Below are 18,544 nucleotides of genomic sequence, written 5' to 3'. Positions count from 1 at the left end.
TAACGCAAGGAATTGTTGCCAACAAATTTCCCAAGCAATTATAAGATTCGACAAATTAGAGATAGCAAATCATGAACAAGCAAAATCCACACATTTTGTGACCAATGTGAGTTTGGAGTTTGGTCCACTTGTACGATTTGCCTCACGATCATAGCTATTTGTTGTAAACATGTCACATGCATCTCAAGTTAAGTTAATCATGCATACCCAAACACAAAAGGCAGCTTCAAATGGGTTTTAGTGGGGTCATAATAGATGTATGTGAGCAGGTGGGCCGTGGACTCTCCAGGTATAATAGTGTGGGTTTCAACCTATGTGCATGCCCATATATGGGCTCTGCAAAAAAGTTGACCCTCACACTCGTCATCTTCTTTTACCAATTGACTGTTGCCACATTTAATATCATGTCATATTAAAACCTAAAATTCAATACGTACGTAACACACGTAGACAATGCATACATTCTCTTGGAATACATGGATAAACTATTGGAGCAAATAAGAAAAAGGACGGGTGTGGTATATGTATGCGTGTGTGTGATGTAGAGCAATACGATACCGACTCTCCTCTTTTTGTTGTTTCCTTCCAACTGCGTCTCGAGGCCATGGGCGCGGACCGGTCCCCAAAATTAGGGTTTTCGCCATGAAGGACCTCTCGAGTGTGTAAGTCACCGATTGCCCCCATTCCTTTCGATTCCTCCAATCCTGCACTGTTAACTCCCTAATTAACCGCCCGAGGAAGCCTCGCTTCTTGATTGCTTGCTTGATTGAGTTTGCGAGTGGATTACGGCTCCGAGATTCGGAGACCTGCGATTCTAGGGTTAGGTTTTTGCGCCATTGGGTTGCTTCGTGGCTAGGAATTGGGCGATTCTTGCAAGTTTTGCTTCTTCTGAAGAAATTGTCGTCTAAAAGGCCGCAGATCGGAACGTGGGTCGAGGAAGACGGGGGGCCGGAGGAGGAAATTTCATTCTAGGGTTTGTAGATTGCTGTATTTTGCGGTCGTTGGCGATTGGTTTCTCTGATTTCGCAGTTGGTTCGGGGATAATGTGTATACTTTGTGTGGTTCAGAGGTGGTCACGGAGGATCGCCACCTTGCTGCCCTGGCTGCTGATCCCCTTGCTCCTGTTCTGGGCCATGTCGCCGTTCCTCCCACCAGGGCTCCGGTTTGAGATCACCTCGCCCCGGCTCGCCTGTGTAATGGTCCTCCTTGTGACCCTCTTCTGGTACGAGATCTTGATGCCTCAGTTGTCTCTCTGGCGAACCCGCCGGTCGGCTCGCCTGCGGGAGCGCCGGCGTGCCCTTGCGATTGAGATGCAGAAGCTTCGGAAGACTGCCACCCGCAGCTGCCGCAACTGTCACACTCCATACCGAGACCAGAACCCTGGTGGAGGCCGTTTCATGTGCTCTTACTGCGGACATGTTTCTAAGAGGCCGGTCCTGGACCTTCCACGGTCAGTTGGGAGTTCAGGAGTCAATGATCTTGTTGGAAAGAATGGATGGATGTGTAATCAGGATTGGTCGGCCGAGGGAGGTAGGAATTGGGTCAACCCCCTTCCCCACTATTGGCTAAGGGATGATCAGTGTTCGATGGAGAGGTCATGTTCAAGTGTGGTGCTTTTTCCTTGCAAGCTACTCTTTTGTTTCTTAGCAAGTGTGAACTGGCTGTGCCGAAAAGCTTTTAGGTTTAGTTTGAGGGAAGATGGTTCTGATGCAGTCCACAGAGGGTCATCGAATAAGAGAGGGGACAACGGAGGAAACCTGCAGGAGAGCAGATGGGAGAAAGTTAGAAGGAAAGCTGAGGAGAAGCGTCAGGCGAAGCTGGAAAAGGAGATGCTGGAAGAGGAAGAGAGAAAGCAAAGGGAGGAGGTAGCAAAGCTGGTGGAAGAAAGGAGGAGAATACGTGATGAAATGCTGAAAGCCGAGAAAGAGTTGTCAGAGAGCAATGCAGCTGACAGGGAAAGGGAGAACAGGAAGGTTGCCGAGAAAGGAAGGCATGAAAGGAGGAAGGACAAGGATAAGGGATCCAGCAAAAGCAATTCTGACGTTGAGGACATAGACAAGAGGATAAGCAGGGAAAGTGAAAGAAAGCGTGAGTTTGACAAGAAGTATGAGAATGAAAGACGAGATTCATTGAAAACCACAACAGAGATACACAAGTCATATACCTCAGGGACTTTGCATGGAAATAAGGTAACAGCAAGCAAGCCTAGATACTTTTCTCGCATGACAGGTAATTTCCTATCCTCTTCTAGAGGTTTGAGTGGTGCCTCCTTTTTCGGGAGAAATACTCAGATCCCAACTACCATGAACAAAGTTAGTAAACCAACTATTGGTTTCATGGATCATGTTTCTGAAAATAAACGAGACTCTCAAGTGGCTGGAGATAAAATGGTCAAGGCTACTTCAAATGGTGATAGTAAAGTTCAGGCGGCCAATATTCATCAGCCTGTGAGTTATGATTTGTTAAGCCTCTTCCCTTGACTGTTATGTATTTTTATTGTGTTTTTTCTAATGTTTTGAAGTTTCTACGTTAACTTTTATGTACATATGTGCAGCCAGGGCAAGTTGCTCCAAGAAGAACATGGCATCAACTATTTACTTATTCAGCTGCTGTTTGTCCTTACCCTGATACAACTGCTTCTACATGTCAAAATGTGAACAACCAACTAGAAGCTCAAAGTGCACAGTTAGTTAATCAAAGATCGCCGCCTAATTATTCTGTTGATAGCCAAAATAGTATGGGGCCACCATTACCTTTCACTGCCTATAGTTCAGTGGCTTCAGCCAGTGAAGCCTTTAGTAGTTCAGGCTCTTCTTTGTCAGCTGAATTATTATTTCCTTCTGCTAAAGACCCAGAACTAAGGTCAATAGCAGATGAAGCAGAACTCTTTGAAGATCCAGCCTATGTTCCAGATCCGATATCCTTACTCGGGCCAGTTTCTGAATCACTTGATAATTTTCCGTTGGACTTGGGGGCTGGGTTTCTTTCCAGTGACAAGGTGGAACCTCAAGTCTTAAAAAGTGTATCTGCTTCTGGAAACATATCCAAGCCTTCTCCAATCGAGTCTCCTATCTCCAGATTGCGAGTTTCAGATGAAAAGCAAACTGTGTTTGGCCAAGCTTCATGTAATTCAAGCTCACAGGATTCACATCCTGTGAATGCAAACGCATCACAGGGTACATGGCAAATGTGGGGAACTCCGCTGGCTCAGGATGGCTTGGGACTAGGTGGACCTTCCAGCTGGTTTTTACCTATAGGGCAGAAACATCTTAAACAAGAAGTTACTGAATTTCCTTTTCCTCACAATTCTATGGCATCATTAAGTGAAAAGGAGAGTCCTACCCTTCTGGGTATCCAGTCTTCTCAGCATGTTTGTGATGGTAATCACCAGAATGGAGAGACATATAGTTTACTTGGTGCTCGTATGAATATCAGTGATCATCTGATGCTGAAATCACCCTTGCAGTCATTGCCTGTTGATGGTGAAAGTCTTTCACTTCCTCCTAGTCTCATAGATACGACGCAGCACACTGACTCAACCCATAGTAGTCCAAACAGGTCATCTGCTGACTGCCATTTTGAGTCATCCCTTGCAAATTGTTGGTTCAGGTAAGTCTGTCACATTTATTACAATGATTCTGTTATTAAATCCTTTTTATTGTAGTGTTGTCAATATTTGAGTTTTTGTTCACTGTTGCATTCGGAACTCTTGTGCACATTGTCATATGCTTTGCTTAATGAAATTGAGGACCAAAGGGTATTTGTCGCTGTGGATAAATTATATGTTGTCATAGCCGGACGGGTTTGTGTATTTGGACCTAGGCTAATTTGCTGCTTGTTTGTTGGTTTTCTATCTGAAATTACATTATATTGCCTTTCCAGTTTTGTCTTTTATAATAATCAGAAGGTTGATGCACTAGTAAAAACTGTTATCATATAGTCTACCACATTGCATCTATCTGAGACTAAGTTTCCTGTTCTGATTTATGGATGGTTATATTGTATACTACATTTGGTGATTTCGCTTAGTAAATAACTTCTCTTACCAGTTCCACTTTATCTATATGCAATATCTTTGACATTATTAGCTCTTCATTGTCTTGTATCTCACCATGATATGAGCATGTCAGTTGGGAGGTACTTGTATCCTTTTTGTGTGCTTTTTTTCTTTGCTTCTGCACTTGTTGAGATGAGGATACATGATCATCATGTGGAATGAAGATGAATTTACTCCACATGCATTTTTGAAATTGTACTAGTGCGTCTAAGCTTGGATAATCTACTCCATCCCGTCCCTTCCTCTCCCGTGTTAGTATTATATACTCTCTAGTCTGTGCTGCCAAGGACAAAACTATTGAGATGAGGCTGCATCACCATTATGTGGAATGGAGATGGACATGCCCCACTTGTCTTTTGAATTGTACTACTGTCTAAGCTAGGATACTTTGTTCCCACTCCTTTTCCTGGTCTCTTTGTTGGTTTTCTATACCTTTCCCCCCAAGAAGGAAAATCCAACTGTGATTTGGTTCCAAGTCTTCCGAACCAAAACCAGCACACAAACTGAGAGAAGATATGAAAGTTCTTTATTTTTTTAGAAGTCCCTTTAGCTTGACAATTAGACATGAAAGACAAAATCAATCTATATCATAAAGATGTAGATGCATTTTTAACTGTATCAAAAGGTCAGATAAGTAGTTGTGCTTGAATAAAGTTTCATCTTCACATTGGTACATTACTCCTAATATTAGCACTTCTTAAACTTGACAGGCATAATGTGAGTGTGCATTTATCACAAAGTTCGGATCCATAGTTATTTTGCATTATGAAGTGCTTCTATTTTGGACAACAGATAAACAGTCATAATTGATACGACAGTAAATATATGTTTTCAATATATATCTTTCTCCGAGGAAAAAGAAATCCATCTCCAACTACTGTTACAAACCATTGCCTTTGAAATTCTAGTATATTGCTCTTGATGGAGCTAAAAGGTGGGGAATGGATCATGTAGTTGAGCCAAATAGCTAAGAATATGTTCAAAATGTTTTGCCATGGTCATAAGTTGGTGTCTTGAAATGTATTCTTATTTCTTTTTTAGTTTGCCTCCCTCTATTTCTTATTTATCTTACCTAATCATACAAGTCCATTTATCAGAAATAGGAGTTCATTATTTGGATCAATTACACTTTGTAGAACTTCCATGAGCAACAAGTAGTTTGTCCCAAGTGATGACACCAGATTATGTTTTAGAATAGATCTTCATGTAGCAGCTTTGCAGAACAATTGCCTTTGATGTCAGAAGATGTTAGCCTTGATAGAGTTAGAAATGGAAGAGGGACCATATAGCTGGTTCTGAACAGTGAATGACGCCTGGATGTTTAAAATGTTTTTTGCTTGGACCATGAGGTATATTGGAATATATTATCTCCCTTCTTCCCATGTTCTTTTGGTTCTTTTCTATTCTCTTCATCACATAACAAAATTTGAAGCCTTTCTTTGTTATCTTATGACTTTTAGTTCATCTCTCTCATATGCATGTTCTCTTTTTTCACACGTTATTTTGAGACTCGTTTTATGTATCTTTCTTTAAGTAGACCTTATTATGTATCCGAGAATTTCATTATATTGTTCTTTTTCATTCTATATCTTGTCGTCTATCTCTCAACTCCTTAATGAGCAAAGCTATATAGTGGCACTTATTTTTTAAATATCTGCTAGTTCTACTTTTATTTTATTGCATGTTGGTGGACTTTGAGTTACCAGATAATCTTTGAATGCTTCAATTTTGGAGCTTTTGAGTCTTTTGGACTTATACTTTCTGTAACTCCACATGATGGGCCTATATGTTTGTTTGTGGTGTAATAAATATAATAACCAGATCACTGCAGTTCCTGGGTGTCACACCTAGGGATCTTGATCTAAACATTGGACAAGTCTCTGGCAGTAAGGATGGAATTACACCATTGTAGGAAAGAAGATGAGCATACACCACTAATACATAATATGTCAAACATAAATTTTCATTCATTCAAGCATCTCGTTGGTTACAATCTTTTTCCCTTTATGTAGACCCCAAGTAAAATTTCCTGTTTACCATTCCCAGAGAATCTTCACTTTAATTTGAAGTATTAAATGATTTATTATTTTAAGAGAAAATTATACTGTATGTCAAATCATTTTTCACATAAATAATGAAGTGGAAATGGATTAGAAAGCGCTTGAAGGATATCTGCTTTTAGACTTAATTTTTGTTGGTGGCTGATTCTGATACAATATGCCTGACCTGCATTAGTTTTCCAAGGCTGATTTGATTTCAATTGATTTCTTGGAGTTATAGTGAGAAATTGATTGGAAACAATTAAATTTCATTGAAATTAAATGGAGTTGGTAAATTTTGGTTGGTTATATTGATTTAATATTCTCAAGGAAGAAAGACAAACAGGAAGTGAAGAGGAAGAAGAAGTGGGAAGCCAAGATAGATGAAAAACAAGATGTAGGAATGAGAAGAAGAAAGACAAGACACAGTTTAAAATAAAAAAGTCTGTGACCAAGATTCTAATGGCTGACTAGGACATGGAAATCACTTGGTCCTATTTGATCCCAGGCACATCATCCAATGGCGTTATCTCATTAAGCACATGACTTGGTGAAATAATTGGTTATTGATCAGTAAGCCTTCCACTCAGTGCCGACTACCTATTTAAACTTTTAAAGCATTTTCTAGAATATGGGCCCCCCTCCCCTCTTCTTTGCAATAGCTGTTGGCAACTATGAATAACCATGACATCTCTCTCTCTCTCTCTCTCTATATATATATATATATATATATATATATATGTATATGTATATATATATATATATATATATATATATATATATATATGTATATGTATATGTATATATATATATATATATATATATATGTATATGTATATATATATATATATATATATATGTATATATATATATATATATATATATATATATATATATATATATATATATATATATATATATATATATATATATATATATATATATATATATATCTGTGTTGACATGTTGACATTGCATAACAAGAAGGTATATGAGTTATATCATTTGTGGCTGGACCTGATGTCTTATTTGTCATTGTTTGCTTTTTGGCTTTTAAAAATGCATGATTCTGGAAATACTAGGTTGATTTTGCTCATTTTTTGGGTTCCTTGTTCAGAGGGTAAGCTTTGTAGTAGCATATGTTTTCACCATTGCAACTTTGATATAATTGTTTTCAGTGGCTAGAACTTTCTGCATATCAGGTTAGGGCTCGCATTGGATCCTCCCTAGATACTTGAGTAGCAAGAACCACATTCTGTCTAGTTATTTAGAACTTATTTTGGAGAGGGCTAAAAATGTTTTTTCCAATAGCCACACAGAAACTCTTAACCTTGTTACTTAAGATACAAGCTTCTTGGAAGTAATTTATTAATTTACATTCTCATCTGTGTTATCTTGGTGTGCCTTAACAATCTCTTGATTGACAGATAACTTAGGATGGTTTTGTTTTCTTTATAAGGAATAAGAAGGGTCAGCACTGAGAGAATATTCTAGAAAAGGGTTAGCAGGTTGCCAGATACGGCGATAGGCAGTTTCCTGGGTCTCAAAATATGTGTTTCCACCGTGGTTCGAGTACCACTCAATTCCAATGATGTTTGGAAATCTGATGTATAAGGATTCCGCATGTCTGTAAAAGAGGTTTCCTCTTGTATGATCTATTGGGTTGTGTAGCCAGACCCACTGATTGGTCTCTTTGCCTGACATTTTATGATTACCATTGTCTTAATGCATATGATTATCTTTAAGCGGCCTTAATGTTTAAATACTATAAACAATACTTCTCTTTTTTCAATGTTCACATTGTGAGCTATTGTATGACATGGTAGGATTTATTTGATTTCTGGAGGATAAATATTAATATTCCACTGGCTGCAAGGGCCTAACTGCAGCAACCCTTACAATTTCATCTCTTATTTAAGTGATTTATCTATTTGTTAAATTAACACTTCAGTGCTACTTTGGTGCTACTAATAGGCACCATTTTCCATAGGGGGTTTTATCAACTTTGGATTTGGGCTGAATATACCTAGGATCTGATCCTGAATGCACCAAGGAATTCTTGGAGCTAATTTAGACTCAATGTGGAAGAGTATTATCTCCTGGTGGATTTCAGATATTACACATTTTATGGGTTTTGGATTGAGGATATAGTCCCAGTCAACTATTTTGCATCCAGTTTTAGGAAACTGTTCCCATATTAGGTCGGTAGTTCATATATACTTAGCAGATGTTTGACATCCCTAATTCCTTGGGACATATTTTCTCAGATGTGACATCTCAGTGGATTGGTCACTGGTAATCATTATCATCATAGTTCATTGGGATTTTCCCTTCTTCCTGTTTTATTTGTAGCAAGTTAGATTGGACAAGACAGACCACTTTTTAGTATTATATTGCTGGCTAACTCAAAACTAGATATATATTCATAAATTCATAAACTTTTTCAACTATAGAAAGTTGATTTGAGGATACTTCCTCCTGTCGAACCATTAGAGGTTGGACTCAGATCTTCTTTTAACATGTTAGTTTGTAACCATCAATATTGTTTTGCATAATCCTTGATAATAATCTTTTTTTTTTTCCCTTTCAATGGGCCTAAGTTTTCCTAATGTATGTTCAAGTAGCGCAATTTCTTTCAATTCTGAAATTTTGTATATAGTGATATTATGTGAATTCTCTATGATAGGTAGAATGCATTTCAAAATTGGTCTTTTTTTCCTGAGGCCTCTTCCAGTTCTGAATCGTTGTATCTCAGTTTGGAACGACTAAAGAATTCTAGCCTTTGTGTATTTTTTCTCATTCCAGTGATCGCGGACTTCTGGGTCTTGGCAGGATGGAGTGGGCACTTGATGGTCCTCAGCGAGATGAAAAGTCTACCCTTGCAAATCCAAATGTAGAAGGCTTGTTCTCGGCTAGTCCCGATACAGAATCAGTCTGGTCATTCAGTCAAAACGAGACGGTATAAAATACTAGAGAAACTGCACATTTTATTTTATTGCAAATGAAATGGTCATTTCACTAGCATGAATAGATGGCATGCATTGATTGATGCATTCATGCATCCCTTCAAGATGCTCATTAGTCTTGGTAGAATGAATCCATATGCTAGCTGGGTCATAGTGAAGCTCATCGTTTCTTTCCCATTCCCCCGTGGTGGGTTGTCATTTTAAAATGATATTTATGCCCTTTGCAATCAATTCTAACCTATCTCTGGCATAATGCTGATAAAGGTTTTAGACCTATAATTGAGACTAGAGATTGCATCCCTGTGAATTAGACCGTTGACTGCAACATGACTAAGCACATTGGCCACGAACAATCTTGTGCAGGAATTTTAAGGTTTGATGGTGATAAAATAGCATTCAACTCTGGAACTTGCATTCTTGTTCATTTCTTATTCATGAATGAACAACAATATTAGCAACAACTGCAAAGATTGCAACATTTTCTTTTGTAGGATTAGTTTGCCATGAAACCTCCAATCGTGGGGTACAGTGGTATATGGTTCGTGAAGACAATGCTTTGGTAGGATTTATGGTCTGGCAATCACATAAAATATCGATTCTTAAATGATTCTTAAACTGACGTCCGTAGTGGGATTTGTATGCTTTGGACTAATGATTTGTTCTTGGAAGTATTGCTCTGATCCTAGTTTTGAAGCAGAATCTCCTTACTCTGGCTTTGCAAATTTAATGGATCAGTTATCCTATCATAATAATTAATGGATCAGTTATCTTATCATCATGTTGGTTCGTCACACTTCACGGCAGGTTTCAACGTGTGAGATGGAGCGTAGTCTCCCACCATGCCCATAGATGAGCTCGATCATATTAGGGCATATTTCCCTCATGGTCAGCTTTGACCTTGACATCGACAGGCCAAGAGTACAAAAGATTTTTTTCTCTTAGGAAAATATAAAGGTGTTATGATTAATTATCTTGGAGGATGAGCTTATCTGATATATAGCTTTTTCAAAGTTTTTTAGTTTTTTATCTTGAACTGATGGCAAATATTCTCCTCCTCTAGAATCCAAAGTTTGTGGTTTATACAGATAAAATGATACATCATTCATAAGCATTACAGTTTCACCTCAATAAGATGATTAAGGTAACTAATGGGAAGGTTTTAATGGACTCCAGTGTTGTACTTACAGGCCCAGTGATTAGACCTTACTCTCTTATATAGATAGATCCATGATCTCGAGCATCCATCTCTAATTCACATGAAGTCAGATTCGTCGATTTTAAATCGAATCGAAATCGAATGGATTCTTTTATGAAGCTAATAAATTGTATAGAAAAAGAAAAAGAATATGAGTAAAACAGAAACACGATATAACATGGTGATTACTTTAAGAAAATTATTCACCTTGCCATGCGTACACGATTTAACTTCGCATACTCCGCTGTCACCAGTCACCGGATCCGCGCACACGTGACTCCTTCATTTGCGCCAAATGGAATAGACACATCGAGGGATCAGCGTACACGTGACTTGTTCATTTGCCCCCAAATAGTATAAACACAACAATTAAACCCAACGAGGACCACCACATCTCTTCCTCAATCTCCCACTCCCATTACCGTGATCACAACCCCAAAGGCATCACATAGATCACGGAATGCCATTATGGATCCTCGTAAGCCTGTTTTTCCCTTTTCCTTGTATCTTTGTTTCTAGTCCTCTTCTTGGGCCAACCTCTCATGTTAATTTTTTATTGGTGGCGAGATATCTCTTTTTCATTTAATTCTTGCAACAAATTCTTCATCATCAATTAATTACAAAATCACTTCGCGATCTGTGTGATAAGGATCAAGTGATGGGGAATAGTACAAAGATTATATACATATTGATAATTCTTGGTATCCAATACACTCGGTAATTTTACTATAAAAAATTATTAAAAAAATAGATCTAAAAATAATAAAATAAAAGAATAATAGCTTCAATGTGATTATAATATGTGATTGATCACCAACCATATGAATATAAGAGAGGAACAGAATGAGATGTGACCTTATAAGAGGCTACTTGTAGATATGGCTTAGAGCTCTGAGTCTTGCTATGCTCTAGCGATAAGGGTAAAGCGACCTTATAAGAGATTATGACAGTGACAAAGGTAATAAAAAAAGCTTTATGGTTGAGAGGTTTGTTCGGTGAATTATGTCTGCATCAAGGTGTTACAATAATTTACTATGATAGTCAAAGTGCTATTCATTTCACTAAATACCAAATATATCATGAGATGACGAAAATGTGAAGTTTCATTTTATTCGGGATACCATTGCTGAGGGAAAGGTCATTGTTCAGAAAATTCATACGAAGGACAATCTGATATGCTTACGAAACATCTTCCGGTTTATAAGTTCAAGCAATGCTTGGACTTAGTTTGTGTTCATTATTGGTGATTTCCAGTTGAGACTTTTGTAAAGAAGGTGGAGCAAGTTTTGTTAATTGTCAATGTTGGGACATGCCAAGGGGAAGATGTTAGTTTGGCAAGTCCCACATAATCCTACATTAAGAAAATCAAGCTTGTTATCTCTTATTGCAACTACAAATAAGGACCTGGGCCTTGAAACCAGATGCATCACAAGAAAAACCTAATTATTTGCTTTGGATTTAATTTTTATTAAGTTAACACTTAGTTAAAATAGTTTGGATTAAGTGTAGACTTAATAGAAATTAAACCCAAAGTAACTAATTAGGTTTTTCTTGCATCTCACTTTAAAGTCTAGACCCCTTATTTATAGTTACAATAGGAGATAACAAGCTTGATTTTTCTGATGTGGGACTACGTGGAACTTGCCAAACTAATATTTTCCCCTTACATTAAGAGAGCCTCCCCTTCCTCTTCTTAATTTATTTATAAAAATCTTAAGTTAGAATTATACGGGTGCTAATTATACGTGATTATTTAGTTAATATCCTTCCTAGGGTCGCTCGATGCTTATAGGAAACCTTTATTGATTCTACCTAGTTTGATTTTGCTCAGTGAACCTTAGAGGCCTAAGGGAGCATCTTATTAGCATGAAACTTTGTCTCAACCGATGTCACAATGTATTCATGTTATTATTTAATTCAAGAATTTCCAACTTTCATTACTTTCTATTGTGTATGTGGTGTTTTATTAGCATGCTGAAATTATTTATGGGATTCTTGAGTTTTGATCAATCTGACAAATATTCCTTGGTGTCTTATAAGGAATTTTAATTTTATTTTGGAATTATGACAAGCATGGTGGTTGACCTTTTTCTATTTTGGCTTCTATCTGGTGCTTTCGTAATTTTATTCATGTCTTTGGTCTTTCTCACCTCGGCTTTATGGGACCCAAGCTTATTGCATAGATTTTTCTTAGGTAGAATGTTTTTTTTCGAACAATTGTTAAATGAATCTTTATGGGCAATCTTCTGTTTGTCAACTCCATAGCTCTTGTTCTGATCATTGTCCACTATTATTAATAATCAACCCTTTCTCTAATTGTGAATTGAAAATTGTGAGATTCTTTCTCTTTCAAAATTTCTGGATTGAAAATTGCCACCTCCTCATTTATTTCTAATTTAAAAAATCTTTGTTCTATCCTATCTTATAAGAGTGATAGTATTTCAATTATCTAGACCGATAAGCTACCATTGTCCAGGATTCTATCTCGACCCTTGAATCGAAAGAGACCTCTTTTGGCCTAAATGATGTAGAGAATTTTTAACTTGTGTCTTTACAATCACCTGTATACTATTTTTAAGCATACCAATTTAAAATGATGAGCCCTTGCTAAAACCAAGTGGATCTCCGATGGAGATCATAATACTCACTTTTATTTTAACTCACTTAGTTCAATCATATCTACTCCCTAAAGATTGATTGAGATATCTGTATTAATTCTTCTTTTATCAAAAATCAATCTATTCTTTTTTATAAGATCCTTTAGAATTGACCTACTCCTATTTTTGGCTTTTTGACATGGTTGTCGATGCTACATCTCTCAATTGCAGGGAAAAATTTAGAATTTTCTTATATACTTGGGATATGATAAAAGCCGATGGGCATATCATTGAATTTTATTATGATTATTGAGAAATAATATAAGTCCTTTAACTGATTCCACGATTCATGTGTTCTTCATAAAGTGTAAACTTAGACTCATATTATCTTTACTCTTAAATGGCCTCATCCTTTTATAATTTCTGATTTTTGTTCAATCTCCTTATGTAATGTTGACAATTGAAATCTTACGAAGTTGTTGGCTAATCACATGAAAGCTTTCCTTTCTAATCTGATTTCTAAAGAGTAGTCTGTGTTCCTAAAGGACTGTAATATTTTAAGATAAGAGCAGCCTCTTCTTTCAAAGGGAGAGTGGAATTCTCTATTGATTGAAACACTAAAATCTTGCACGAGAAGAGAGAGTGCGCTCTTTACGATACACTTGAATCTTGCAAGAGAAGAGAGAGAATGCTCTTTATGATACACATTGCATAAGTATACATAGCATACAGAATCACTCAAGCATAGTGAGAGCAACCTCCATTCAAGGAAGCAAGATACATTAGATATTCTTATAGCCACATATTCTCTTTTCAATTCTAAAGATAATTTTTATTGTTATTATTAGAATCAATTATTGTCTCTCTTGAAATGATATCATTATAACTCCTAGATTTATTCTTACATATCTTCCCCTAATTTTGTTTGTACTATCAATGGCGAGCCTTCTACTTTCTTTTGAGCCTTCCAGATATCTTGTATTTTTATTGTAATGGCTCAATTTCTCTCTTCAATACTAAATGAGGTTTGCAACCAGAATCGCTTATTTCCTTTAATTTTAAATATAATATCAAACTTTCTCACCTGATATATGCTAATGATATCTTTCTTTGGCTTAGAGTTAATCCAAAATCCTATCGAACTATTATGATTTTTTTAAACCTATGAAAGACTTACTAACCAAAGGATTAATATTAAAAAAATTAATTTTTTTTTTCCTTTAAGCTAAAAGAAGGGTTGTTTCCTTTCCGGTCTTGGAACCTTCATTGCCCCTTGGCACCTTCCTACCTTTACTTTTGATTCTCATATTAGCTCTATATAATGAAAGATTAGTAATTAACAAAATTTTCATTTTTCACAAGCTAGTCATGTGACTCTTTTGAAACTTGTTCTTATTGTTTCTCTTGTTCATAATTTTTTCATTTTCTAGATGCTTTAAAGGGTGCTTAATAATATTGATTGTATTTATCAAGATTTGTGTGGCAAAAAAAAAAAAGCTCAAGGGGATAGGTGGGATACTAAATTTGCCACACACTCTTTATGAGACCAAATGAGCTTAGAAGCCTGATTATTATTCAGGGCAACTAACTAGCGAAATGTGTATGAGTTCTTAATATCCTAGCAAACTACCTCTTATTTCTTACCCTATTTAATGGTCTAGAAATCTAATGTTGTTCCTAGGGTTTCTTGCTTTTGCTGGAAATTGCTGCACCTTCATCTCCCTATTACTTGCTATATTACTAATATGGGGATTTTGTAGTCTAAACCTTGTTTTTTCTATGGCTAATAAATACTCTGGTGAGATTGATCATATATTTTTTTTTATCTGTGCTTTCACACAATGTATCTTTTCCATATTGAAGAATAAGCTTGGCATCTCTTTTCACTTGCAAAATAGTTGGTATGTTGGGTCATGGTGGCACGAGAGGAGGGATTTGTGCAGTAGTGCCTCGTTAATCATTCAAGTCCTACTTATGTATATTTTCTTAACTCGTTTAGACGGTCAGAAATGATACTATATTGAATGACAAGAAGACCTCTCCTTACTCTCTTGTGTGGCCTAAATCTTCAAATTCTACTAGAGTTAATTTCTTGGGTCATTGTTTGTTTATATGTGATAGATTCCCACAAGGCGTGAGTAATCATTTCTTCGAGCTCATGCCCATCAAACAAGGCTTGATACTGTCTATCCAACATGCCTAACTTTGAGACTATAAAATAAAATTGTTCTTTTATGATCAAATAACTTGTTATAAAATTGTCAAAAGTAACTTTTCTTGAATTTTTCCACGATGATAATAAAAAGGTTGCTTCGTGTTTACTCTACAATAAGGTTATTTCTTTACGGTCGAATAACTCAAGTTTGAATCATAGAAATAACTTCTCCACATCTTAATATCATCACTAGTCTTGAAAGGAAGGTTGCTTCTTTCTGATCGAGTAATTCAGGTTCAAATCACATAAACAACTTCAAAGTTGTAGGTTAAGATTATCTGCATTGTTTCTTGATTTCAGGGTGGAATTGGAGCAAATTTTGCAGAAAGAAAACAATCTAACAAAAGAGTCTAATATCAGCAGAAGCAATCAAGAGAAGAAAACCCAGTTGTATATAGGACCATTGAATCTTATTGCAAAAGTTCATCCTCAATGTGATTCCTCCCTTTTTTTCTTATTTGTCATCAAATCTTGTCTATCTATCATGCAAATGTAAAGAAACTAGGCGAACACAAAACATGTAAGGGAGAAAAATTGCCATCAAAACATGATCTCTTGTTCTCTCTCTGGTGATTTTGAACACTGCCCACACCTACAATTTCCATTTCCAAGTTTCATGATTTATAGTTGCCTTTAGATGCTTGTTTGTATCAACAACTGGTAGTAGCTATGTAGAAGCCTACTGGACCAGCATCTGCCCATTTATTTTCTCCTTCTTTCCTTTTATGTTTTCTCTTTCTTTGCCTTTTGCATTGTTTTGTCACCTATTTTTCTTCCTTTGGCCCTGTATGCTTCCATCTTCCGAAAAGGCTCCCAGTTTGTTAACCATCTTAAACTGGGCATAGGACAAGTTAAAGAAGAGACACATGGCTCTCTCCATCCTATTAAACTTAAGGATTCTTCTCGATAGTGATCGATAAAATGAAGAATTAAATTGTAAAGGTAAAAAAGGACACTTCAATTAGTGTCACATGGTGTCTATTTATACATGATAAAAGAGAGGTGGGCGAAGTCTCGCTTGGGAATATGGCTGCAACGACGGTGGTCGCTGGCCGGAAGTAGAGGCGAAGCCTCGCTCTTCTCACTGCTCTGATACCATGATAAAATGAAGAATGAAATCGTAAAGACAAAAAAAACATACTTCAATTAGTGTCATGTGGTGTCTATTTATACATGGTGAAAGAAAGGATTTTTTTTAACTGAACAGCGAGATTTCCTTATACAGGAAATCTTATCATCGTAAAAGTAAAGACTTCAATTAGTATCATATGGTGTCTATTTATATATGTTAAAAAAAAAATTTTCTCAACTGAGTAACAAGATTTCCTCACGCAGTCGAGAAAATCTCATATGCTACGCAGTAAAAGAAATCTATAGTTCTCAGTTCTATGGTTCTCATTCCACCAAACAAACAAAGTCAAATTAGATTATGTTTGCAAAATGCTTCTTTAATGAACAGCTCCTCATAAAGAATTGGTGGGTGGTCACAGGTGAACAGGGTTTTGTTTCATATGCCTCCTGTTCAACTTAAGTTTAATGTATTTGCACTGTCTATGAATCAGATCAGACACAAAGAAGCACTATGAACATGAAAAGACATCACGTTATACTGCACAACAGCTGATCAAAGATCTAAAACCTCGAAAGAATTGGTATCTGCACATCAAAGAATTGGTCAAATCCTGGCAGAAAATTACTGTGGATATTAAAGATTGTGATATCATAAGAACCCTGTACACCAGTGTCTACACAAATGAACATACATGGTTCTCTAATTCGGATGTCCTTCACATGTTTGATTCATTGCGTACCAACGTTGACAGCATCGGCATCTTTGACCTGATGCCAGGCAAGCCATGAACGAACTCGCCCCATGTTGGTCCGATCACGAAGAGTAGCAATCCCTTCCTCGGTCGTGTGTTCATGTGGAGGTGAGGGGATCGATGATCGGACAATTCATCAAACACCTGGCGAGGAGTCGGGTAGACGATGGTCAGGGCATGTAGAGCTTGTTGCGACACTTACACCGCCACGCCTCCGGATAGTACTCGGCGATCACCGGCCTGCCCGGCGGCACCGCCACGTGGACCGGGACGCAAGGCGTGCAATCGCCGCACTTGGCCGTGCACAGCGGGGGGTACGACCCCGGCCCGCCCCGCAGCTCCCGCCGTCCTCCTGCCCACGCTTCCTGCGGCCACCTAGCTCAGGTTAGCATGGACGCCTAACTAGCTGTTGGACGGAGAGAATCTACTCTGAAATGGAATGTTATGCATCCACTCCATCTACATGGAAAGGCAATTAAGATGTGATAAGAGAAAGAAGATAGGGAAGAGGAAGAACACCTGAGCATGAGAAGCACTGCTTGGGCTTCCAGCATCTGCCACAGCAAATAATTCAATGATGATGAGTTGGTAACAAGTAGATGTATTTCCATAGAATATATAGCCAACAAGTAAGCTACCATTTCAAAGAGAGATGAACACAAGAAATTAGCTAGATTTAGCTCACAGCAACATGTACAAGTCGCAGAATGCTATCATCTGCTACAATCTATTAGCTAAAACGGTGAAGTCCCCTGACACAGACACAGACACATACACACACACACAGAGAGAGAGAGAGAGAGAGAGAGAGAGAGAGAGAGAGAGAGAGAGAGAGAGAGAGAGAGAGAATTTCAGGTGCCGAAGTGAAGACTGCATCAAACAAAGAGTGGAAAGATTTCTTCCAATAGAAGAGTGAAACAGTTGAAGAAACAGCAAGGGAGAAAGCCACAAATGGAGGTGGCTTGCTCACCTGAGTGAGGACTGGTGAGGAGAGCACGAAAGGATAAGAGGCAGACTAGAGCACAACATAGGAGAAGAGCCATCTTCGACGCACATCCATCTCTCCTCAAGTCCATCAACAGCCCTCTTAAAGAAGGATGAGCTAATGGAAGGAGGGAAAGAGGAAGCCGAAGTCTCCAACGCGAATCTCCTCCTCCTTCATCCTTCACTCTCTCTCCAAAACTGTAGAAACATCAGATCTCAGTGACCGCATCCGAGACAACAATAGCAGAGTAATTTAATGTTATCCAATCTTTCTCTCTGTGTGTCACAGTGTGACAGATAAGAACACTGTTCCTGAGGCGAGCATCAGCACATGGATCACGGCGTGTGCACGGTCCGAAGGAGGAAGAAATGGTCGTTTGCGATGGGGTTGAGTTTGACGAGACTCGCGTGACCTGAGAAAAATATGAACTTGAATTGCAAACGAACTGTTTGCAATGTTATAACTTGAAAACAAGAGTATGAGAACGTAGAAAAGAGTTTGCACAAACAAGTTCTATCTCGCCAATTTAGAAGTAAGATTAGCCTCCTATTTGGAACATTAACTCACGTGGATAATTTTAAAATATCCTTCAAAATATTTCTAGCCATCATGCCGGTTTGCAAAGATTTTTTGGGCATTTTACCCAAAAAAAAAAAAAAACACCCAC

The 18,544-nt window shown here is 37.6% G+C and overlaps 2 protein-coding genes across 3 annotated transcripts; one reads left to right on the top strand and one right to left on the bottom strand.

Annotated features, from left to right (window-relative positions):
* Positions 1-542: 542 nt before the first annotated feature.
* Positions 543-9,120, top strand: LOC135586594 (uncharacterized). Of its 2 annotated transcripts, XR_010493278.1 has the most exons (4): positions 544-2,447; positions 2,555-3,380; positions 3,467-3,609; positions 8,902-9,120. XR_010493278.1 is itself a non-coding variant. In XM_065137062.1 (3 exons), exons 1-3 carry the CDS (start codon positions 1,044-1,046, stop codon positions 9,059-9,061), a joined length of 2,619 nt encoding a protein of 872 aa, XP_064993134.1. In that variant the 5' UTR covers positions 543-1,043; the 3' UTR covers positions 9,062-9,120. The 2 variants fall into 2 exon arrangements, 1 of the variants encoding a protein (XP_064993134.1); XM_065137062.1 differs by having other exon boundaries at positions 543-2,447; positions 2,555-3,609.
* A 7,632-nt stretch (positions 9,121-16,752) lies between these two features.
* LOC135628421 (EPIDERMAL PATTERNING FACTOR-like protein 6) lies at positions 16,753-18,325 on the bottom strand. Its single transcript, XM_065135057.1, has 3 exons — positions 17,863-18,325; positions 17,412-17,446; positions 16,753-17,257 (listed from the first exon to the last, which is right to left on the bottom strand). The coding sequence occupies exons 1-3, from the start codon at positions 17,966-17,968 to the stop codon at positions 17,063-17,065; spliced, it is 336 nt and encodes a 111-aa protein (XP_064991129.1). The 5' UTR covers positions 17,969-18,325; the 3' UTR covers positions 16,753-17,062.
* Between the last annotated feature and the right edge of the window lie 219 nt (positions 18,326-18,544).

Source organism: Musa acuminata, chromosome BXJ3-1 (genome assembly GCF_036884655.1).
Source record: "Musa acuminata AAA Group cultivar baxijiao chromosome BXJ3-1, Cavendish_Baxijiao_AAA, whole genome shotgun sequence".
NCBI lineage: Eukaryota > Viridiplantae > Streptophyta > Magnoliopsida > Zingiberales > Musaceae > Musa > Musa acuminata.
Note: the sequence above shows the minus strand (reverse complement) of the source record. Positions and strands in the feature narration are given on the sequence as shown.

Excerpts from the sequence above, each read along its gene's own strand:
- LOC135586594 (XM_065137062.1), top strand. The coding sequence starts at position 1,044 with ATGTGTATACTTTGTGTGGTTCAGAGGTGGTCACGGAGGATCGCCACC. Across the intron at positions 2,448-2,554 it reads CGGCCAATATTCATCAGCCT|CCAGGGCAAGTTGCTCCAAG; the intron begins GTGAGTTATGAT and ends ACATATGTGCAG. Across the intron at positions 3,610-8,901 it reads CTTGCAAATTGTTGGTTCAG|TGATCGCGGACTTCTGGGTC; the intron begins GTAAGTCTGTCA and ends TTCTCATTCCAG.
- LOC135628421 (XM_065135057.1), bottom strand. The coding sequence starts at position 17,968 with ATGGACTTGAGGAGAGATGGATGTGCGTCGAAGATGGCTCTTCTCCTA. Across the intron at positions 17,447-17,862 it reads CCTCACCAGTCCTCACTCAG|ATGCTGGAAGCCCAAGCAGT; the intron begins GTGAGCAAGCCA and ends TTGCTGTGGCAG. Across the intron at positions 17,258-17,411 it reads GCAGTGCTTCTCATGCTCAG|GAAGCGTGGGCAGGAGGACG; the intron begins GTGTTCTTCCTC and ends AGGTGGCCGCAG.